The 24,474-nt window shown below is 51.0% G+C and overlaps 1 protein-coding gene across 2 annotated transcripts in view; it reads left to right on the forward strand.

The window, feature by feature from the left end:
• The window catches only part of ABTB2 (ankyrin repeat and BTB domain containing 2), a 172,699-nt gene that overhangs the window by 112,836 nt on the left and 35,389 nt on the right, over positions 1-24,474 (forward strand). The window contains exons 1-3 of one of the 2 annotated variants that reach the window (XM_027072914.2): positions 6,676-10,624; positions 14,306-14,452; positions 20,661-20,874. In XM_027072914.2, coding sequence (XP_026928715.1) covers positions 10,606-10,624; positions 14,306-14,452; positions 20,661-20,874 — 380 coding nt within the window. In that variant the 5' untranslated portion in view covers positions 6,676-10,605. Of the gene's footprint in view, positions 1-6,675; positions 10,625-14,305; positions 14,453-20,660; positions 20,875-24,474 lie in introns of those variants that run through there. The other variant, XM_027072913.2, reaches the window with a different exon arrangement.

Consider the following 24,474-nt stretch of genomic DNA (forward strand, 5'->3'; position numbering starts at 1 on the left):
TCCGCGCTTGTCCCTGTGACGTTTATAGCCCCATGGGGAGCTGGCTTTTTAATGAGCCTAATTTGAGACTGTAAGTAGGAGTTTGTAAAACAAACAGTGAGGGACTCCGGCCAAAGCCCAAAGTTGCAGTTGAAGCGCATAGGGTCGTCACATACAGCCCGGCAGACAGGCGGAGCTGCTGTCCCCAAGGCAGCGGGACAGGAGCTCCCCAGGGAGAGGCCTCCTTCCCGGGGGAGCATGTGGCAAGCTGTCTTTCCCCTGAACCTGCGGCGTAGCAAGAGCCCTTCCCAGGTGGGTTCTGCACGGAAAGCACTGAGAGTCCTGGGTCCCCCAGTGGGAGAAGAGGACCCCTTTGAGAGTGGGCCTGTGTGCAAGTCCAGGACTAGGTGTCAGCGGGCCAGAGGCCCCAGCGCTCCTCCCTGGAAGACAGCCCCATAGCCAGGCCTCCGAGGCCTCAGGGAGTGAGAGTCTCTCACCCAAAAACACGTGTGAGGAAATCCCCCATCTTCCTGGAGCTTTAATTCCCTTTTGGTGAGACCTGGTTTTCAAGTTAAGGAAGAGGTGGAGGGTGCTGATGTCTGTTAGGAGGGTCTGTTAATAAGGTCACCTCTCTAACAGGTGCCAGGTGGGAAGGGAAGTTCCTCAGCTCTCAGGTGGAGCCCTGAGGGCTCTTCTCTGTGCTAGAGTGCCGGGGTTTAAAGTGACTCAGGGGACACTCTGCCCACTCTGAAGTCATATTAAAGGGGTCCCTCCTGACTTGCCCCAAATTATGGACCTCTAGAATGGCGTGTGCTGTGGCTGTTGAAAACAATGATGAGAAACATGATCGGGGCACCTGGGTGGCTCAGTCAGTTAAGCGTCCAGTTTCGGCTCAGGTCATGATCTCATAGTTCATGAGTTCGAGCCCCGCGTCGGGCTCTGTGCTGACAGTTGGGAGCCTGGATCCTGCTTCAGATTCCGTGTCTCCCTCTCTCTCTCTGCCCTTCCCCCACTCGCACTCAGTCTCTCTCTCTCTCTCTCTCTCTCTCTCTCTCAAAAATAAACATTTAGAAACATGATTTAGGGCCATGGAGAATGTCCATGAAATATTAAGTGGAAAAGGAAGTCATTAAAGTGTATGGTAGGGTTCCTTTTGAAAAATTAAAAGTATAGATGTACACTCAGAGGCATTAGGTGCATATTCAAAAGCCTGAAGGATATAAGACCATAATGTTGATGGTGATTATCTCCATGTGGTAAAGTTACAGCGATGTTTATTTTCCTCTTTTTGCTTCCTTGGGTTTCTTAAATTAAATACACTGTGAGTGCCATTTCACAGATACTCACCTGGTGGCAGCCGAATGGTCTGCCAAGAAGGTCCCCCATGAAGGGAGCTTTCCAGCCCCTAGGTCTGAGCTAAATGAGGGCTGGAGTTGCCAGCCTAAGCCCGTAGGGAACTCGGCCTTGTGGACCACAACCACTCTGCTCTCGGTGGAGTCTGACGAGCATTTCCACAGCCAGCCGGAATGGACAGCCGGCTCTAAGAAGTCATGGGGCCTCCACTGAGGCATGGGGGCCCTGGAAAATGGGAGAGATGGCTTCATTGTCGGATTTTCCATATGATTGCATTTGAACAACTGGTTCTATGGCTTAAAAATATTTTTGGAAACATACTTTACAGAAATCCTCTTGTGTTAGAGAAATCACTACGTCTGCAAGTCACAGGAAACATGACGGTTATAGTCTGGATTGTGTCCCCCACCCCCAAATTCATATGTCCTAATCCCCAGAACCCCCGCACGTGACCGTATTTGGAGGTAGAGCCTTTAAGCAGGTAATTAAGGTAAAATGAGATGATAGGAGTGGGCCCTAATCTGGTATGAGTGGTGTCCTTATAAGAAGAGATCAGGACACAGACACACACAGAGCAAGGTCATCTGTAAGACAAGGCGAGAGGCCTCAGGAGAAAACAGCCCTGCCAGCGCCTGAACTTGGACCTGCAGCCTCCAGGATCGTGAGACTATAACCTTCTGTCGTGCAAGCCCCCCAGTCTGTGGTACTTTGGGAGGACAGCCCTAGAAAAACCAAGAGGGGGATATTTTTCTCTTGTAGAACATTCCAAGACTGGCAGTTCCTGGTGGTGGTCAGCTGCCTGGTGAGGCTGTCTGAGACCCAGGCCCTTTCTGCTCCCTGCTCTGCCGTCCTTAACATGTTGGCTCTCACCCTGCTCTTGTCCCTTCACTCAGGTCCACCCCCTCCACCGCAGGACCATGGGGACTGGACGGTGCTCCAGCGTTTGCCGCAGGCGGCCTGCCTCCTGGTTGCACAATGGCTGCCGCTGCACCTTCCTCAGATACCGTGTTACACCAGAGCCAGTAAGAAAAGCAAAAGTTCTGCCAGCTGGCTGGGTGGCCTGTATCCTCTTAGATCAGGGAAAGCAACATCTTCGAGAACCCCTGAAGTCTTGACTGTATGTCTCATTGTCCAAAACCGTGTCGCGTAGGTATAGGGAGGCCAAGGAAAGTGTCCCCCAGGGCTCATAGTACATAACTATTCCAGACAGAATAGTTTAGGGGTTCTGATAGAAGGAAGGAATGGCATTGGATAGGTCACTGAGAGCATCAGCACAATTTCAAGCATCCAGTGACTGTTTTCATACATCTTAGTGGGGAAAGATCATGGGGTCCTTCAAGACCAGGTCCTTCAAGATCAAGTCCCTCAAGAGTGACACAGTGAAATTTGGGGTGTCCTCAGCTCAGAAATGAGCATTCTGCAGGGACCTCCTGTCTATAAATGAGCTTTCCTCCGGCTACCTCCTCTCCACCCTCTTCAACCCACTCTGGTGACATGCGATGTTATTCAGCCATATTGACCAGGGACTGTTTGCTTCTCATAAAGTCTATACAATCCCTTCGGGGTTCTTGGAGTGAGTGGGGGCTTTCTGAAACATCTTGTTATTTCCCCTCCCCCGCCATAGCTCATGACAGCACATAGCAAAAGCCCTCTCTCCAGATTCTGTCCAAATTCCTATTACTGACTCCAGCCCCCTCCTCTTGCATGTATTATGCTGCATTTTAAGTATTTGTCTACATGTCTTTCCTCTCCTCTAGGGCAGGATCCTGGGTCTATGCACCTCTGTATTCCTAGTGCCAAGCTGAGGGTAATTAATTGGCCTATAAGGGACATTTGCATAAGCAAATGAGTCACGGGAATAGCACAATGCTAAAATTTCTGTAGCCCCCTCAGATACTCCAAATTTGAAGCCAGCACTTAATCTTGACACAGAGCATCCGAGGGCCTTAGGGAATGTGTTCTCTGTCACCAGGACGTAACTGCTTGCAAGCAGCCGCTTCTCCATGTGTGGGGGGTGGGTATGTGTGTGTGCATCCCGTATGAGTCATGAAGGGGACACCACTGCCTCTGGGCTCTGGTGTCCCCTGCACACTTAGCATTGGGGTGTCTTTGTCCTGGCCCGGATTTCAAGGCCTGTGTTATAAAAATACTCCCGTTCTTTGTGAGTTACTTTTTTGAGCCGGGTATATTGAAAGTTGCCAACTACTTAAAAGTGACCTAGTGGGGTACGTGGGTGGCTCAGTCAGTTGAGCATCTGACTTTGGCTCAGATCGTGATCTCATGGTTGGTAGGTCTGAGCCCCATGTCGGGCTCTGTGCTGACAGCTCAGAGCCTGGAGCCTGCTTCGGATTCTGTGTCTCCCTCACTCTCTGCCCCTCCCCACTCACTCTCTTTCTCTCTCTCTGTCAAAAAAATAAACATTAAAAAAAAAAAAGTGATGTAGGAACATCACCAATTTTAAAGGTAGTCAAATACAGTTTTCATTTATTTGGGCTTAAAAATGATACCTTGCTGAATTTTAGTTCTAGAAATAGGATCTGCTACCTCTGTCTTTGATATTCAAGTGTTTCATGCAAAAGTTTAAAGAAATGCCCAGCTTTATGGAGGTAAGAGAGCCCAGGCAGCAGGCTGGGTGGATTTTGGATTGTGCAGTCCCAGGGAAGTGGGCCAGCAGTGTGGATCCTAGTCTAATGCTACCTCCCATCTGTTCACACGCTGCTGCCTGATTCTCTGTCGAATGTGCATGGGACCCTGTCACTCAAGGGCTTAGGCCCCTTCCGTGGGTCCGTATTGCCCTGAGGACAGAGCCTGGTCTGTTAGAGCCTTGTGACTGGTGCCCTCCACCCTGGCCCCTCCCTGAGGCCTGTCACATTCTGCCCATCGCTGCACTACCCCTCTCAGTCCCTCCAAGGTGCTCTGGATTAGTACCAGGGTCAGCAGGCATGGCCCTGGGGCCAAATTTCACTGACACGTGTTTTTCTATGACCCACAAGCGAAGAATGAATTTTACATTTTATATGGTTGAAAACGTTCATTAAAAGACGACTGTTTCGTGACATGTGAAGGTGAAATGCGAATCCATGTTGATACTTGCATACATGGAACACGGCTATGAGCATTTGTTTACATGTTGCATGTGCACATTACACGGGCCAAGTTGAGTAGTTGTGACAGAGACCTGCAAAGCCAAAAATATTTACTCTCTGACTCTTTACAGGAAAAGTTTGCTAACCCTTGGATTAGTACTGGCTCCAAGGGTGGGTGGAGAGAGGGCAATGGTCTGTTAGCCACCACCCAGGCTGCTCCAAATAAACACCATCTAGTACAAATAAAGTGTTTACTGTACAAACACAGCTTCATGACAAGTTCCCATAGGGCCTCTCCCTAAACTATCATTGTTCCTGAACCTTTCTAAATCTTTCCTCTCCCTTGGAAGACCCATCTAACCCCTTCGTGAGACTGGTATTTACTCATCATCAGCTGAGATGTCCCTTCCTCCAGGAAGCCTTCCTGGACCACTAGGCCTGGATAGTCTGGCTTGGACACCCCTCCTCTGGGCTCTTTGTGCTGTCTCTAGCCCTTTTCACACAATCTTGACTTGGCTGTTGTACCATCTACCCTCCTTCCCTAGGCTACAAACATCAAGAGGGTAGGGAACTTGTCTGTTCACTTTTCTATCCCCAGAGCATAGCTACTTCCGCACATGATTAGGTCATCTATAAATAGCTGTTGCATAAATGAGTGAATGAATGCAGAATAAATAACCCCTCTCTGGTGAGTAAAGCATGATTCTTTATCAGTGTAGACCACAGTGGTCTTTAGGAAAATAATGGGATAGATTGGCTTTGGGTTCATCCCTTCCTCCTAATGGTGGTAAGTACTTTTATATGGTATCTGATGGCTTCATTCCAAAACCATTGGCCCGGGGAATCAGTGAAGCCATTTATAAGAATATTCCCATTTACTACATGCTTACTATATGTCAGGCATTTTGCTAAGTGCTCACTTAACCTCTTTTAATCCTCAATCCTGAGAGCTAGGAGCCTTTTACACAGATGAGCAGATTGAGGCTCAGAGATGTTAGGCAACTAGTCCAAGGTCACACAGCTAATAAGATTCAGAGCTGGGTTTTAAACCCTCTTCTCTCTGACTCATGCTATTAAATCATCTAGAGAGTCCAATAGTCAAAACCCTTTGGAATGGGACCCAAAGCCAACTAAAGCAGGTTAGATTTGTTAGAAGAACTCGAGCATAGTAAATTTCTGACTAATGTACTCATGATCTGTTAATAAATGCCTTGGCCGTCTGCCCGGGACCTTGTGATATTTGCCTCTTTTTTAACCCCCAAGGGGTGAGTTGTGCACGTTTTGGGTGCTTGGCTCATTTATCCCTCTCCTCCCCTCTGGGCTGATGCCTGGAGACTTCTCTGCTCCCCTCTTTTTCCTACTGGCAGCACTGGTCTCTAACAGGAGATGTGGCTCAGGAACCACACCTGTCCAGGGTTTGCCTCTTCTCCCACCCCTGTGCCCACCGGTACCCCCAGGCCAGCACCAGCAGCCCAAGACTCCTTTTCTGGGTTAGTGACTCTGGTCGTGTGGTGTAAAGATTTCCCTGGCTGTCCCCGTCCTCAGGTGCCAGCGTATTGCAGCCTGCACCTGTCACAGCGGCTGCTGGAGGGAGGTCTAGGCCACCATGTGGCTGCATCGTGATCACACAGGCTCAGTGAGGTAGGTACACAGCTGGGCTGAGTGTCTGGCAGGATCCTCCAGGAAGTGCCACTGGTGATGCAGCCCCTGAGTCACCTGGAGTCACCACCAGGTGAAGGTGCTGGTTCTCAGAGGGGCAAATTCTTGGAATGAGGCACGCAGACAAAATCTTACCACCGCATTAGCAATGTAGAACTGTTTCTGCCTGGATTTCTTCCAAAAAGAATGTCCTTTCCTCTTACCTTTGTGTGTGTGTGTGTGTGTGTGTGTGTGTGTGTGTGTGTGTGGTAATATTTCTATAAAACAGCCAGGTTTTCCTTTTATTTACCTTTTTTTTTTTTGCCTCCATGAGCTCACAATGGTTTCATAATGGTTTTGTTTTTATTAAAAATATAGGTAGTAATTATTTAATCAGTAGGAAAAAAAGTATGAAGAATAATGGAGAAAAAAGTCATCTAAAAGTCTCCCATGCATAAATAACTATCTTTTATATTAGATGGCCCCCATTCCAGGCTCTTTATAGATAACTCAATTATAGTAGTTTCCTTTTTAACATTCACTTGTTTTCTTATATAAAAATTTAATTTCCGATAACTAATTTTCTGCCACATTTGAAGTTAGAGATACTCCTTTGCTCAGAAGAAACATTGGTCACCCTCCTCATTCTCTAAGGCTATCCTTCCCTCCCTACCCCCATTTCCCTAATAACAATAACATTTTACTAAGCCAGTAAATCATAATCATTGTAAAAAAAAGTTTCAGAAAGCATGGTAATTCAAACATAGAGAGAACCACTCTTACCTCGGTGGCTGTGTGCATTGACTGGGGGAAAGGCTGATATTTTAGGGTGATGACCGTGTGTGTGTATGCACCCATGCGTGCTGAATGTGTTGCCTTTATACAAAAGTGGCTCTGTGCTGGCCTTGGCTCACAGGAATTACGGTGCTCGCCCACTGTGGGCCAAGGACGGCATTCAACAAAGGACCATGGTCATGTGGTGGCTTCTTTTTTTTAAGAGGCGGCGGTTCCAAGACTCATGCTTTCTGGTCACTCAAGCTCTTGGTGTGTTACATCAATACTTTGCAGAGAGGCCACCCAGAATCTCTTAAAAAGTATTCTAAACACCACGGAGATGTTTTTCCACGGGAAAAGCTCAGTAGGTCACTGTGAGTTTTCTGCTCCGTGCTGCCCAGTGTTGTGACTATTGCTGGTTTTTCCAGAGTTCACCTTTAGGTTTAATTTCCTGAAATTGATCTGCTTGGTTACTCTGGCTTTATTTCACTCTCTTGCAAAGAGGGGAAATGGCAATGAACAGACTGCATTTTATTAGGTTTTTTACTCTAAAAAAATTAAGCAGCAATCCACGATCTCTACTAGCTTGTTCTTTTATGGGCTCCCAACATGTGTCCCCTGGGTCTGTGACAGAACCGATAGGCACCCTAATGACACAAGTGTCCAGAATGCCAGTGAGCCAGCGTCCCTCGTGGAGATTCTGGGCTCCCCCCTACTACTTTGTTGGGCTGTTGTTTTCTGGTGGCCCCACTCTCCCCCCGTAAATCCTCACCCTGCTGGGGGCTCCCCTGAGAATTGGGTGAGTCAGTCCTGAGGTCACAGGTGCTGTTGCCAGCTGGAGGGGAAGAGGGTGGCCCCAAGGCCAGCTCCCCAAGCGGGTCTGCTGCCAGCCAGCCCAGGACTGTCACAGCTTCCAAAGGGAGGTGAGTTCCAGCCCAGAATTCATGGTGAGGTTTGCTTTTTGCCATCTTTTTAAAAGAGAACTGGGGATGCTGGCAAGGAGCACACTGCACTTCAGCAGCCTTTGATCTTGCCCTTGGTTCTCTGGCCCCTAGCTCCCCGGGCAGTCGTAAATGTGTCTTATGATTTTACTGTTTAACAGTGAGCTCCTAGTCCCCTGGGCCTGACTTAACTGGAAGACCATCTTTAGCCAGTCGTGTTCTGATAACTTAGCCAGAGTAAGGTGTTAACCAGAGCGCAATTATGTTTGCTTTTAATTTCCTGACCCTGAAGAAGAAAGGAAAGTGCACTGCTAATGGGACTGGGGAGTGGAGAAGGAAATGTTCTGTCCCTGGCCTTGAACGGGGAGAGCCGCATGTGAGAGGTGGTTGTACGTGGTGCTCTGGATTCCAGGGTCGGACAGGCTGGGTCAGAATCCCACCTCTGTCATCTTCTAGCTTAGTGACCTTAGCCAAGTGACCCAGCCAACAGTGTGCCTCATTGGTAAGTGGAGCAAGTGATAGTATTAGCTACTAGCTACTAGAAAGAAGACCGCTGCGAGGGTCTTCGTGTGGGTTCGAATGGTTCATCCCATTCCTGGCATAGAGTACCTACCGCTCACTACGGGGTAGCCCATCTCCATTCGTTATTAAGCCATGGTTAAACCCCATTTCCCAAACTCAGACCACGCTCCTGCCTCCCGGGCTCTCATCTTCTCTCAGTTGAACTTTTGGGCCTCACAGTATCGTGGTCTCACCTTCAGATGGGTCCTGGCCAAGAGTTAGATGAGCTATCAGTTATTCTTGATGAATCCTTTTTGCATGGATGATTGCCAGTTCACCAGGTTTTTTCTTCTTACTTCCTTCGTCTTCCCCTTGCCTCAACACCCACCCCCAACCTTAGAATGTCAGGAGAAACACCACTCGGTGAAGTTTCTCTAGAATGGACTATCCTTACGCTCCATTTGGGTCTCTCTGAAAACTATCCATGCTTTAACTTTTCAGCACTTTGTTTCAGTATGACTAATATCCAACACTGGGCATTAAATGTGCTATATATAAAATTCCAGATCAGAGAATGGAAACACTTTTTAAAGAGTAAAAAAGTGTTGGATTATGTGCGCTGTTTGGAAACCATTCAGCGGGGCAATATAATTTTTATTTTCAGAAGCTTATGGATTGAACCCCACCCAAAGCTTCCAGCTCCTAAGAAAACCAGTAGAATCCACCCTGCCAAGTTTCCTCACAAGGGCAATAAAAGAGTAATCCTCTGCATCCCGCTTTTCATTTTAAAGAAACAGGAGACAGGCGGTGGCCTCTGCCGTCTTCACAAATGAGCTTCCCTGAGCCGGTTGCTAGTGAGCCCAGTGGGCAGTGTCACGGGCGGGGGTGGGAGAGGGTGCTGCACACACAGCCTTGCACAGACACCTGAGCCCACTGCAGTCACGCTGCCCTGAAAACATTTACAGGTCTAGGGAGGGCACTGGTAATAGCTTGTTGAGTTGCGGGGACAGTTATATTACAGTCTTGATGGTGTTTTGATGACCGATCAGAAAAGCTGACCCATAAATCTATCCAGTTTTCACACACAAAAAAGGACTTCTTCTTTACCCTTAAAGTTGAGTGTGTGTGCTGCGGAGGGAGACTGGAGCTATGGGGGAAATTAAACCATAGGAAATAATAATAACAGGGTCTGTTTGTTCCCACTGTTGACAGTTCAGAAGTTAAAGAGTAGAATGAAAGCGGGGAAGAAGGTTTGGAAGGCTACACTTCAGTGCTAGAGCACACAGAGAGGCCAGACTGTAGCGTCCCGGGGCTGGAGAAGACTCTAGAAGCCACCGACTCTCCCCGAGAACAGAATGAAATCCCCATTGATTTGGCCTTTGGACTAAGCCCTGCTTCTGAAAAACCTGAGCACTGAAAGTCTGGTTTGTCAACCCAGTGTGCAATCCATCTGCTTCTGGCGTGGCGCTTGCTTGGGGGAGCTGGCAAGCTGCAAACTGAAACCCAGGTTGATTCCTGGTTGGCAACCCCTGGCAAGAAGGCCGGGTTCCCAGGCCTCTGCTCGGTGGTTTTCCCATGTAACTCAAGGGCGCCCTCTCTGGACGCTGGTGGAGAATCAGCTGGGAAGAAAACGTGTTGCTTTTCCAAACCCAGGGCTGGCACAGAGCCAGGTGACCAAACTCACAAAACAAAACAGCTCAGAGAAACAGGGAGCAGATACGCGTAGGCTTCTCAGCTCTGCTGATTTCCTGGGAGGTGCTGGGTATTTCCCCCGTTCGCTGGCAGAACTGTTTTCATCCTTAAATTTCAGAGAAAGAAAGTTCTTCTAACCTGTGGAAAGGTACTTAAATGCCCTTGTTGCAGGGCAGTGGGGAGTCACGGAAGAGGACTGACCAGAGTAAGGGCCGGCAAGGATGGGACAGGACTGGTGGGGGGAGACAGGAGAGGAGGCTGCTGTAGCATCTGGTGAGGGGAGACAGTGGCCCGAACTGGGGTCCCGGCAGTGGCGGATGTTTGAGATGCTGAAGTGGTAAAAGCAGCAAGGCTTGTGGTTGATCGTATGCGTGCAGGAGGAGGAGGGAGACTTGATAAGGATGACTCATGGGCCGTCCTTGTGCAATTGGGTGGATGTGGCCCCGTGCTCAGGAGGGGACGGTGGAGGAGGGAGCTGCAGCTTTAGGGGATGAGATAATGAGTTCCGAGATTCAGGAGTTGGGCAACCACATTGAGAAAAATCGAGTGAGGGGAGATTATGGTTCTGTGTGTAGACTGAGAAATGTGGAGGCTTCACCTACAATCAGAGTACACTCGAGTGGAACACTGTTTCAACAGAAATGCTGATTTTTATAGAAGGTAAAGGATAACTCCGTCAGACTTACTGCCTCCTGCTGCTCCCGACTCAGTAGGTCATGTCGCAGTAATGATCTGAGTTGATGCCTGTGGGTTTTCTTTGTGACTTTTACAGAGTTCAGCAGGATTGATCAGGGATGTCCTTGTGAACTGATCACAAGAGAAGCATTCCAACATGCTTTCTTTTCAATCATGACTGAAATAATCTTTTCTAAAGATTTTATCCAACAGAAAAAAGAGAGAGATGCTCTTTCTGTGTGTTGGGGTGGGGGGAGGTGTGCGCACACGTTTCGGGGGGGGGGGTGTGCATGTGTGTGTGTGTGTGTGTGTGTGTTTAAAATCCCTTTTTCCAGAATGACCTTGCCCTGGGCCCCTATCATAAGGCTGGGAATTTGTGTGGGGCTAAGAAGGCACTGACGTGTTAAGAGAACGTAAAGATTTTCCATCTCCACGGAGAGCTGTTGAGGAGCAGGCTTATAAGAATTTCAGATTGACATAAAAAAGGCTTTTGTAAGGGCAGATGCAGAAGACAAGTGGTGGAGCTGCATTCTGGAAAGATCCGAGGGAATAAGAGGACAGCCTCTATCTGTAGACTTCCATGGGCGGCCTCCAGGGATCCTTGGCAAGAGGTGCCTAGAGACCCATTAAAAGGAAAGTGCTGTTTCTGGATCTTAGTTTCTCTTTCCTCCTGTCAGACCCCGGGGCCCAAACAGAATGGAACCCCTCTTCTCACAAATCTCCTAGGGTTGTTTAAAGGACAGGGCGGCCACAGGTAGGCCGCCATTTCATTTCAGTAGCTTGAGAGTCAAGAGATCGAAATTCTAGCCCCAGTTCTGTTTCTGACCCTCAGTATTCTTGGACACATCTTCTGGGGGCCTCGGTTTTCTCATCTGTAAGATGGGTGCAGAGAGTACATCATGAAGTTTTGGGGATCCAGTGTGATCATGCGGTGGGGTTATCACAGCGCCTGGCACATAGTAAGCCCTCAATGGAAGTCAGACGTGGCTGTTCACTGGCAATGGCCGCCCCACCCCCTTGCCGGAAGAATACATTACTCCATGTTAAACGTCTCTTAAAAGCAAAAGGTACTACGCAAAAGCTCTGATGCCATCAATTATTATGATTAATAATAGGTTCATAATTACTTTTGCCACAATATTAAGTGAAAGCCCCTCTGCTGGGTGATGACTAGGAAGATAGGAACCGTTATTAATGGAGCTGCCAGCTCGTGTTACTGGATCCATTGACATAATATTTCTCCCTGGGAATCCTTTGACAAATCGGCTGAATTTCCTATTCCCTTGCCCTAAGCACTGTAAATTTGATCCACATGTCCCCAGTGTTGTTTCTGTAGATTAATAATGAAGAAGGGAGGGGAACACAGCCTGCACAGGACCCATAGATGTGTGGAAACTCTCCCAAATGTTTGGGCTGTCTGTGGGTTAGAGCTTATAGAGTGTGTGTGTGTGTGTGTGTGTGTGTTGGAAGGGGTGCAGATTCCCTTTCATTTTACTTGTTTTAATGCTCAGAGCCAGCTCACCCTAATGTGTTTGGGCACTCAGCTGTCAGGGAGAGTTTCTGCTTTGGGGAACAAGGCTGGGGCATAGGGGGAGCCCAGTCGTGCCCTCCCCATCCTCCCACTGGGAAGCATGCTTTGAGGAAGTGCTCTGATGCCCTGCGTTGCTGCGTCAGCACTAGATTTGATGGGAGGGGCCGCTGCCATCCCGGAGGGCTGAAGGGGGGTTAAGGGGGCAGTGAGGCAGCACAGAGGAGGGCAGGGAGGCTGGGTCAGGCGAAGGGCAGGCAAGGAGGGCAGGGCTGATTGTCAGCTGAACCTGCACAGCGGTCAGAGAACTCTGCCCGGGTCCGGGCAGAGGAAGAGTGTCATGTGTGTTTGCTCCACGGGAGAGGAACACACAAGACGCAGCAGGGGGCTTCCTGGGTGAACCAGGCGGTGGTGATACAGCGGTATCAGCACATGCACAGTCCACCGACCCCGGGGCAGCCACGGGAGAGCCTTGGTGGTGCGCTCGTCGGACGTGAGCTCACGAGAGGGATTAGGTGTACACATTTGAGAGCCCGTCAGATCCAGATTCAAATCCTAGCTCCGCCTCGGAGTTGAACAAGTTATTCAAACTCTCTGAACATCAGTCACCCAATATCTAAAATGGGGACAGCAGTGCCTACCTTAAAGAAAGAATAAATTTAAAAAAATTTTTTTAATGTTTATCTTTGAGAGAGAGAGACCGAGTGCAAGCTGGGGAGGGGCAGAGAGAGAGGGACACACAGAATCCGAAGCAAGGTCCAGGCTGTCGGCACAGAGCCCGACGCGGGGCTCGAACTCACGGGACTGCAGGATCATGACCTGAGCCGAAGTTGGACGCTTAACCGACTGAGCCACCCAGGGGCCCCTAGAAAGAATAAATTAGAAGGTGAAAATTAAGCCTACATTCCCAGCATGTAGCAAAAATGAGAGCGACAGCCCCCAACAGAGCATTTCCTCTGAGCCACACGCTGGTGCAACAATGACATCCAATAGCTCATCAGTCCTCACAGCCACGCAGTGAGGGAGGTGCTCTCCTTATCTGCGCTTAACACGCAAGGACTCTGAGGCACAGAGAAGTGCAGTAAGTGGCCTGAGATCACACCGCTGGTTAAGTGACAGAGCCAGATTCGGGAGCCCAAACGTCCCAGCTCCAAGGCCCCGTCTTCACCGCGCTGCTCGCTGTCTATAGCAGTCACCATCCTCATTACATTTCCATGTGCGGGACAGGGAATTCTAACCCAGATTTGGCCACATCCCAGGGGCTCTCCAGCTATCTCAAGGCATTTTAAGAGATATTCCCAAAAGTGACTGATTACGGTCCTGTGGGTATTTTTCTTTGAAAAAAAAGAAAAAAGAAAAAAAAAGTGCAGGGGGCTATTGGACAAAGATGCATTGATCACAGGAACAGCAGTTACCAAAGGCTGGGAATCTCTGTGGCCACATGCTCTTGAGAACCAACATGTAATTTTAAGCCAGTCTGATCGTGCTTTTCTCGTGCTTTCTAAGAAGCCACACAGTGAGTTGGAGAAATGTACAGACTGTTACCCCCTGGGATTGATTTTGACGGCTCTTCCCCTCTGGTGCTGAAGTGCTAATGAAAAACACTAATTGAACTTGGCCAGTGGCTGGGATGTTTCCCCTCCTTGGAGTGGAGAAGACAGCATCTCCTACACCGTGGTTTGTCCTCGTCCCCTTCTTGGCAGGAAGAAGGAAAGGGGGCAGTATGAGGACGTGAGAGGACTCAGGGTGGGGGGGGGCGGTGGTGGTGATCCCACCCTTTGGGTGGGCATGGTGGACATTTACGTCCCCTGAGGTCCATGAAGGCAAAGCCAGGTCTCTTCGTCACCCCATCATCCTGAATGGAGCACAATGCCTGGGCCGAGGGAGGCGTTGTAAATATCCAGTGAATGGAGACGTACAGGAGTGAATGAATTCCCGAATGGCCCATGAGCTTGTAGAGGCCACTGCCAAGAAACCAGCTCTACAAAGGGGGCCCCGCCTCGTTCTGGCTTTTGTAGAAGTCAGATATCCTCAAGTGCAGCTTTGAGATTTGCCCACTGACCCCACACCCCACCCCCAACCCCAGGAAGGACCTTTGCTTCCTTCCTGAACTTACCTGTCTGCCTATTTCCCCACAGGCGTCCTCTCTCTCCCTGCGTACTTCAGTCCTTACAATGGCGGGTCCCTGGGCCACGATGAGCGAGCTGATGCGTACGCCCAGCTGGAGCTCCGGACCCTGGAGCAGTCCCTCCTGGCCACCTGCGTGGGAAGCATCTCCGAGCTGAGTAAGTGGGGCGTCCCAGTCTAGCTGGCTCTGGGGGAGAAGTCGGGGAAGAGCTCACCTTTTGGATTCTGGCCTCCTCCTCTTCTTCCTCCTCCTTCAAACTTCCTGCCTTTTCTCTACAAGCTGGACCCTTCCAGGCCAGAGAGTGCAAACTCATGGCCCACAAACATGTATGGTTTGATTGGCCTGTGGGCTTGATCATACACAAATCTGGACTTCTGGTTTCTCTTGAAACATCAGATGACCAGTCCTGCATGGCAGCAATCAGGGGGAGCCTGCTTTCCCTACGCTGTCATCTACCTTGGTATTTTACAGCCTGGCCCCAAATGCTCTGCATCTATAACTGTTATTCTTCCCTAAAAGAAAGCACCCCCCCCCCCCCCGAAGTCTCAGTGTAGAAAATGGAAGATAGAAGCAGAGCTCCTCTGGCTGAAGGGAGGTTGTGTTGGCATGTGGCCTCAGCCCTGCAGTGACCCTAGGCTGCTTCTCCCAGGATCTCAGGGCTCTGCAGGACACGGGGGAATGCCTTGGTCTAGGTCATTACCGTTTGGCAGCTGCTTGAAAAGATTGTGTTGGGGGAGAAATCTCATTCATCTCCTGATCTCTCTGTCTCTCTGTGTCTCTCTCTGTCTCTCTCTCTCTGTGTCTCTCTCTGTCTCTCTCTCTCTCTCTTTTGTCCCAATTATTTAAGAAATCAAACTGCCCACTCCTCCTTAGTTCTCCCTTCCTGTGCCATGGGACCTCCCAGTGGTGGGCGGTCCCACATCCAGGGACAGAAGTGCGTGGTGTGGAAACAGATGGAGTTTCACTCGGCTCTCCCCCTTCCCATTTCTGATTTCCTTGAGCTTTCTGAATGGTGAATGACAACCTTTTTGCTTCTTCAGGACACAGCTTCCTCCCTTCCTCCCTTCCTCCCTCCATCCTTCCTCTCCCTTCCCAGAGTGGGAAAGAAAGTGCCTGGTTCAAGGTCACAGAGCAGATTCATAACAGGGCTGGGAGAGAAAGCAGGACTTCCAGCTGTCTGTCTCCTGGGGGCGCCGCAGCAGTCAGAGGGCCGGTACATAGCTGCCCCGGGACCCTGGAGGAAGTGGGCTCAGGTATGTCTGCCTTAAGTGGCCACTTTCAAATTGCTTCGGGCTGCGGGCTTCCTAAATGTGGCTAGCGGCACAGCCACCAGCATCTCAGCTGAGATCAGGTTTGGAGTCTGATCCTTTCCTTTTACCATGGCAGCTTCTTGGGCGTTACCGTCCACAGCCGGGCAAAGGGAAGCCCATTCAGAAACTTTCCTCAAGGGAAGGGCTTGCCATCATCTGCCCTTAACATTCAGCCCCTATTGGTTCTTCCTTTTATAAACAGCCCAAGTTTTAGTTTGCCCTTTTGCCACCTCCACTCCTGTCAACTCAGCCCAAACTAGAGCCATGTCAGATACCACCCATCTGCTCAGTATCCCTCCATCCCCCTACCCCATTGCTTCCCACCTCACTCAGTGAAATCCAAAATCCTCACCATAGCCCAAGATCTAATATATGATCTGGCTTCATTGCCTACTGCTCTACTCCTGTTAACTGTGCTCCAGCCACCCTGGCCTCCTGGCCAGGATTCTCCCAGCCCAGGGCCTTTGCACTAGCTGTCCCCTCTGCCTGTGACCATTTCCCCCCAGAAACCCAAATATGTTCGCCCTTCATTTTCTCCAAGTCTCTGCCCAAATGATACTTTATTAGACAGGTCTTCCCTGAGCACCCCCTTCTCATCCCTCCATCTTCCCTCTTAGAACTTCAGTTCTTTCAAAACACTTGTAACTATTTACTTGTAAATAGTTCATCATCTCTTTCCTCTGCCTAGAATGTCGGCTTCATGAGAATAGACTTTCTCTGTTTTGGTCCCCACTGTACTGTGTCCCCGTGATTAGAATAGTGCCTCGTGTGTGTGTGTGTGTGTGTGTGTGTGTGTGTGTGTGTGTCTCTCTCTGTGTGTGTGTGTGTGCATGCTTGTGTGCGCATGTGCGTGTGTGCAGAGGAATGAGTTCTGAATTGTCCAGTGTTTGCCTCCTAAAACCCACCTAGGATCTGTCCACATCCTGGCCCAGCCACTCCTCAGGGCAGAGGGAAGAAGCATCCCCGTAGCATCTTTCCCCAGACGACTGAACAGGCTGTGTCATGTGCCATGCTGCCCCACCTCCCTCACCCTGAAACCAGGGATTTTGTGAACCCACTCTGCAGGAGGGAGGAGACAAAGGTGGAGGCAGATAATGCAGATTTTATGAAACTGAAGAACTTAATGAGGCTAGTGATACTTGGCACTGAACTCCTTGGAGCTAAGAGTTTACCCCGGGTTTAACACGCATTAACTCCCTGCACTTGAGCCAGGACCAGCCTGCCAGGTGGGTTTAGAAGTTTCTTTCTTATGTCAGGTCCAGCTGCATAGAGAACTCAGGCGCTTGTCTCTCTGTCCCTCTCTCCCCATCAACATGTAAATGGGAGGGAACATGAGATACCTTCTTTTTAAAGGTAGCCAGATGGCATAGGCCTCATTTTGAAGACAGAGCTGCATTCCAGACTCTTGCTGCTGTTTTCATTTGATGGCTCATAATGAGGGTTGGACAGACCAGAAACCTGTAGCGCCTCTAACCAAGGCTCTCATGATTAGCAAGCAGTGAGGGCCTGCTTTTCCGTACCTTGTGGGCGTTTCTGGGCTTCAGACTGAGGTTTCATTGAGCTTAGGATCAGCTGATTCTCCAGCGCAAAGGCATTTCTGAAGCAGCTCTGAGTGCCCACCTGCACTAAATCAAGAGTGTCATCCAGTCTGGGCCATGACTCCTCGAATCAGCTGTGGTGACAGGCCAGGGAATCTGTGTCCCCACTCTAATTGCCGACCGAAGCTGCTATAAAATACAATGAAAATGAGTGTCTAAAAAATGAAATCAAAGACATGTAAAATGCAAGCCAATTTGTAAAAAATTATTAGACATATAATCACTCTGTCAAATAACTGTGAGATTTATTTTAAAAAAAAATTTATGTTTGTTTATTTTTGACAGAGAGAGAGAGAGCAGGGGAGGGTCAGACAGAAAGGGACACACAGAATCCAGAGCAGGCTCCAGGCTCTGAGCTGTCAGCACAGAGTCCAATGCAGGGCTCGAATTCACTAACTGCGAGAGCATGACCTCAGCTAACGTCAGACACTTAACAGACTGAGCCACCCAGGCGCCTCAACTCTGAGACTCTTTTAAAGCTCACTCTCAATTTCTGGAATTAACTTGTTGTGATCCAGTAAAAAAAAAAAAAAAAAAAAAAGTAACACGCAGTTTGCAGACCTGTCCCAGTATGCAGACCACACTGTGGAGCAGTGACCAAGAGCATGCGTTTGGGATGCGGGGTCCCCAGGTTAAGTCCCGGCTGGTTCACTTACCACCATTTAATGTCCGCGAGCCTGTTTCCTCATTTGTAAACTGGAAATACCTCCCTTATGGGGTGGTTGTGCAGATTAAATGAGATTTAATCTATGTTTTCCCCACTCTCAAGCCTAAAAAATATCAGGGAGCAGGGAGGAAAACCACCCTGGGGAGAGTAACCCAAAGCGAGCCGTTTGCTTTGGCTGTGAATGAGGGCTGCAGAGCCGTGTGAGTTTTTAGATGCCTGATCTGAGTTGTCTGCAGGCATCTGCTTCTTGGTCTGTGAGAGACCGAAGGCACGCAGCTGGGCTTGTGACCGAGAGTCTGGGGACCTCCGTCCCCAGCTGCCACACTGCTGCCTTTGTCCCCCGAACCTCTGGAAGGGCTCTCTCAGTACCTGGCTTCCCTTTAGGGAACACTTAAGAGTTGCTTCCACTTCTTACTTTCTTACTCGATTTTCTTGCCTGCATCCTGGCTGGGAATGTGCTGCCGAAAGGGTTCTACACCGGTAACAATAAAATAATCATAAACATGATGAATGATAATGGCTTCTACCTTGTCGAGCCTTTGAAGCATTTCCACAAGGTCTCTCTCTCTCTCTCTTTCTCTCTGATGCAATCAGGGATTCTTTGGCTTCTCCCCCCTGGTCCTGTGACCCTGTCAAAAGTTATGGCATTTCGACCTGGAGAAATGGAAGCCAGGTTGCAACTTCTTGAAGCCAAGTTAGCTGTGCAACTCGCTGCTGGGAGGCAGGATTGTCGGTGCCAGTTTCTGCCGCCCAGGAGTCCGAGAGCAGGGCTGGGAGCTGGCATCGCAGGGCTCAGACTCCTCCTCTCCTGGGAAATGTGGGGTAAGGCTTAATGGCGTGGAAAAAAGTCCTGGAAGCAAGGCCATGGGAGGTGGCCTGGAGAAGGAGGAACAAGAGTAGTAATAATGGCGTTACAGTTCATCTTTACCAAGGACTCTGTGCCAAGCATGACGTTAAGTGCTTCACATTTATTATTTATTTGAATCCTCCGAATGTTTAGGTGAGATACGATTATTCCATTTTACAGATGAGGAGATGGAGGCTCTGGTGAGAAACTTACGTAAGGCACAGGGTTGCAGGTACCAGAGCCCTGACTGGAAGCCCGGAGTGCCTGACTCTGGGATCTGCGTTCTCACCTGTTAACCTGCTGATTCTCTCACCTCACCAGACATTAGATTCACCGAGGGAGCTTTTACAAGATAGGATGCATAGGTTCCGCCCCAGACAGATGAAAGCAGAGTGTTGAGGATGGGAGCCCCGTGTCCACACGTCCCTGCTCTCGGCTGCTCCGGGGGGTACCAGCGAGGAGCAGAGTCAGGTGCAGAGAGAGGAAGGAGGGAGGAGGTGGGGGTGGGGGCACAGGGCTCTCTTTCCTGGTGGAGATCTCCAGTTCCAGGGGTGTCATTTGCCCTTGCTGAGGCTGTCCCAGGAGAACTTGGCCGCTAATGGACCTAAGTGCAGCCCCCCACCCCACCCCCACACACACCCAGAAGCTGTATTTTGAAATGAAATGGAATGAATGCGCAAGGCTAGTTTTTTTATTCTGTAAATGTTTGCTGAGCACCTCTTATGTGGTAGACCCTGTGCAGGGTGCTAGGATGCAGTGGGGCAGAGAACCAGACTCGAAGAAGCTATAGAATGAAGATCAATTGAATAAACGAACTGGTCCTGCCAAACATGGAATGACACTTCTCTTCGCCAGGTTAAAACCTGCTTGTTTTTCTCGCCTTAGGGCCGGCCTCGTCCAGAGGCACTGCCACAGGTTGGGGGGAAGCTGGCCCACAGGGGAGTCGTGTCCCACCACCCCCCCTTGAGTTCTCAGGCCAGAGGAGAATGGAAGGGTGACACTTTTCCCGGAACAGAGGGGCCGGCAGGTGCCTGGGGCTGTTTGGCCCATCCTTTCTCAGCATTGTGGCCTCACACAATGATGGGACATTTCCTGTCCCAGGCCAGCGGGGATATTGAAAAGACTTGACTTGGGCAGAAACACAGCGCAGGATATGGGGACCCAAGGACCCCACAGACTCCAGTGGGTCAGGTCTGGGTCACAGTTCAGCTCATGGTCTTTGGAGTCAGAGACCTGCATTCAAGTGTAGATTCTACCATCTACTAGCCACAGGACCTTGGCTGGTGAAGTTCTGTACACGGTGGCCTCCCGGTGACCAGGGGACTGGAGGGGGTCAGTAAGTGTTTGTTTACCAGGTAAGCCTCCATTTCTTCACCTGTATAAGGGGGATAATACTTGGCCCCAGCATCATAAGGGTCGAACGAAAGCTCTTTTGTAGGAAACCGAACACTCGGCATGTAGTGAGCACTCAATGGTGGCGATGATGGCAGTGTTACCTGACGTGTTGGGGATGGAGGCGCCTTCCCTGCTGAAGGACCTGGGCGTTGCACAGGACGACAACCCGGGGCCGTCACCTCCCTGCTGGTGTCACACCCTGGTGCTGGGTGTCTGAGGCTGGGACTCCCTGGCTCAAAGAGAGCCATGGGGTGTTGGAGGGAGTGGGGATGTCGAAAAAGAAACCGCATTAGCATAAGACGGTCCTGCCAGGGCTTTTTAGTTCAGCTATTAAGGCAAAACCCGCAGCGAAAGGAAAACTTACTTGCTCTTGTGCGTGTCTGGGTGACAGTTTCCACCTCCCCCGCCTCTTGGCTCCGGGGTAAACAGTAATTAGGCGCCCAGGCAAGGGGAGCGGTTTCTCATTAGCTACAAGCAGCCTTGGAGGAATGTGGGCAGCGAACTCAGACGTTTTCTTCTCTGTCTCTCCCTTCTGCCCTCCCCGCCAGGTGACCTGGTCTCCCGCGCCATGCATCACATGCAGGGGCGCCACCCGCTCTGTCCTGGCTCCAGCCCCGCCCGCCAGGCCCGTCAGCCACCCCAGCCCGTCACCTGGTCCCCCGACGCCCTCCACACGCTCTACTACTTCCTGCGGTGTCCACAGATGGAGTCCATGGAGAACCCCAACCTGGACCCCCCGAGGATGGCTCTGAACAATGAGCGGTAGGGGTCTCTCTTGGGCTGCACACCAGGTTGGGGGGGGCGCACCACCCGGTGTGCTGGCTGACCGACTGGTGCCAGCCTGCGTGCCTCTGAGGAAGCGGCTGATGATTCACACGAATCAAGGCCTGGCCCTGGCGTGCGATGGGACTTTTCACCCAGGGTTGAGACATCCAGGGCTCTTTGAGGCTCATGATGGGTTTTGGCTTCCGTCTCTGATTTTCCAGCTCTGTCGCTCAGTTCCTGGGCTCTCTGAAATTCCTTTGCCTCTTTCATGAAAACAGGTATCACACCTGCCTGAGAACGGAGTGAGCCAGGGCTCTGAGAAAAAGCACGCAGGACAGTGTGTGGGTGGTACCTGGCCCTCTGTCACCTGTTGTCATCATGATGATGCCACCGTCCTCTTTGTTGTTGGTAGGGATCTGAGGCACGCTGTGCCCCGTCCCCTCATGTCACAGACGAAAACATCACAGTCTGGCAGGTTACTGGTTGAATAGCCTCAGGATCCAGGCCTGCTGCTCTCACTACAGGAGCCTAACCCTTCCCCATCTGGGAGCAGGGCTGCTAAGAACAGATGTGAAGGTTCTGCACTGCACAAGGGGACCCAATGAGGGGCACAGGCAGGGGACAAGCACAGGGTCATGTCCGCCTGCAGACAGAGTGCCTTTTCTAATTGGTCTTGGCTGCTTTTAAATTTTTTTCTCACTAGAGAGGATCCTTTTTTATAATTTGCCCAGAACATCATAAATGCTGGCATGCGCCTCACCTGGAGGCCAACATGGCCTCCCTGCTGGCTCTGTCCATGGGCTCGAGAGTTGTGTGCCTGAAGGTCCCGGGAGTGAGAAAGACTGGCTTTGGTTTAGGAAGACCCACTAGCACGCATTCCACCGCCCAGCAGGCCCTGGGGCGTGAGAGAGCCCAAGGGGCTCTGTACCGCAGGGTGGAGGAAGGTGACCCGCGGCCTTGACGACAGAAGGCTGCTGCTCTCCCCGGCCCCCACCCCAGCTGGCTGTTGCCTTTGAGTGGCACCAGGTCTTGTCAACTTTGTGGTTCTCACACCTACTCCGCAGCCAGGCCCACCCCTCCAGTGCCCCCACAGTCACGGAAAACAAAGGTGCAACACACCCTACTTCATTCAAAACAGCCACCGTGAAACACGGGAAATCCTGCGGACACGTGGCAAACCCGGCGAGCTGGGAATGCAGGGGCCCAGGAGTCAGGTGGTTTGCGTTCATGGACCCTGAGAACTTTGTGCAAGGTTTCAGACCCCTTGGGCCTCTGCTGTAAACAGAGGGATGGTGATGACGCCGTTGTAAGGACTGAATAGTGATAGTCGACACTTACTGAGGATTTACTGTGTGCTAGGCCCTGTGCTGAGCACTTTACATGCGAACACTCACTGGTGTACACATGGGAAGTGGGTGTGCGTCACAGCCCCATTTTACAGATGAGTAAGTGGAGGCAGAGAGAGATTTGATAACTTGCCAGGGCCACATAAGCTCCGCTCACAACATTGCACAGACAGTACTGTCTTTCATTACAAGAGACCTACGGCAGTAATGACCCAGTACACACACAAAGTAGATTCCCAGTAAATGCTACCACTGCTGCTGTTATGACTGGTGTCATTGCTGGATCGTTGTTATCTTCAAGGTGGACAGAGAATGCAGGGCCGAGGTAGGGCACTCTGCTGACACCCAGCAAGAAGGCAGCAGGTGGAGGCCCCAGGCTTCCTGAGGAAGCACCCAGCTGGAAGGTGGAACCAGAGCCTAGGCCCTAAGCCCCAGCTGTTTCTGCTTTGTGGAGAAATTGTTGTGGTTTCCAGAGTTGGCCAGGAAGGAGAAAGGGCAAGGAAAAAAATGTTGCGGCGGGGGAAGCTTGCTTATTGTTTGGTGAGGTCCTGAGGGCGCTGGACTGGGCCTGGTTACCCAAGCAAAGGTGGCTGGGAGAAGATGAGCCTTCTTTGGGCCCACTGGCCTGGCCTGGGCTGTTTGGCCCTCTGGCTGCGACCGTGGCTGTTGGCTGTGGGGCAGGCCAGGGAGGTGTCCCTCTGCAGGCGTTGAGCCCAGAACCCCTTGGATGTCTTTGCGGCTGCCCTCTGGCTTTTCCCCTGGGATGGTTCCCAGCCCCCAGTGCTCTAAAACGGCACCAGAGTTTCTCTGTGACCTGGGTCGTTGTCTGTGTGTAATTGTGATAGCAGAGCTTCAGTGGTTACGTGCACACGTGTGTGTTTAAGTAGCTTGTTATTTAAAAACCACACTGTCTGTGGCACAAAGAAATTGGTAGCTAAGGCATTTTTCCATGAATCATTTCAAATGACTATTAGATACATGAGAAATTGGAGCCACGATTAGGAAAAAAGTATCCAAACGTTTGAGATTTGGGCACCAAAAGGAGGACACCCTAAAAATACCCAGGCTGGCGGACAGCCTGACAGCTGTCTGGTGGCCCGGCTCTGGGCTGCTGAAGTGGATCCCACTGCACTTGGACCCACGCCGACGGGGCAGGCCCCGGCTGGCCCTTCCTGGGCCCACTGAGCCCACGCTCGGCTGCAGGCTGGGCCACACGTCTCCTTGAGGCACTGCCGCTCTGATATCCTCACCAGAGCTCTGGGAGACTTCCTCCCCTTGCCCACAAGGAGCTGGAGTTTTTGCAGGGCCCTGGCTTTGTGAGTCTGGGGATGGCTGGGATGCCTGTCTGTGTCTTCTCCCCCCCCCCCCCCCCCCCGCTGTATCCCCCACATCATTGACTCTTGAAGTTCCTCCCTGTGTCCCATGACGGGAGTGGGGGCGTCCGCCCAGCCAGAATCAGACAGGGTCTCTGATTGCCAGCGTGTTGGGGGGGGGGGGGGGGGTAGTCCCAGAGCTCAGTTTGGTGGCACGGGTTTGGCCACATGGCGACACTGATGGTGCCACTCAAGTCTGTGCTCAGATTTCTGCTCTGAGGAAATTACCCTTCTTCCTTCCCACAGGGGGGGCTGTGTGACCCCATCCATGCCGATGAAGGGTGGGACGTGTGTTCACCCCTCCTGTGTGAAGGTCATCATGGCTTTCCCTGCTAGGCCACGTGCTGCCTCTGCACTGCTCAGCGGGCTTTTGTGTCTCCCCAGAAGGGGCCCTGTTCCCCGGAGCTCCCTGCTCCTGCTCCGGATTTGGGAGGAGGGAGGTGGGAGGAGGGAGGTGGGAGGAGGGAGTGGCAGAAACAATAGGAGCTCAGGGTGGGCGAGCGGGCGCTTTGCAAGGGACGGGCAGGCACTCCCAGGCAGGCTTGCGCGGAACGGGGAGCCGGCGGCACCGGGGAAAGCCCCCAGGCTTTGTGCCCAGGCCTGGGCTCAGGTCCAGCCTCCCACACGGGCCCCTCCACACTTCCGGCTCCTCACCTGTAAAATGGGGAAGATGAAGCGAGATAGCGCACATAAAGCGGCCAGCTCTTCCTTCTAGAGGGCATTTCTACCCACTTGTGTTTCTTTCCTGCTCCACAGATCAGCAGGGTAAGTGCTAGCTTTATCTCCATTTAAAAAAAATTTTTTTTAAGTTTATTTATTTATTTTGAGAGAGAGAGAGCACAAGTTGGGGAGGAACAGAGAGAGAGACAGAATCCCAA

The sequence above is a fragment of the Acinonyx jubatus genome, chromosome D1 (genome assembly GCF_027475565.1).
Source record: "Acinonyx jubatus isolate Ajub_Pintada_27869175 chromosome D1, VMU_Ajub_asm_v1.0, whole genome shotgun sequence".
In the NCBI taxonomy this organism is placed as follows: Eukaryota; Metazoa; Chordata; class Mammalia; order Carnivora; family Felidae; genus Acinonyx; species Acinonyx jubatus.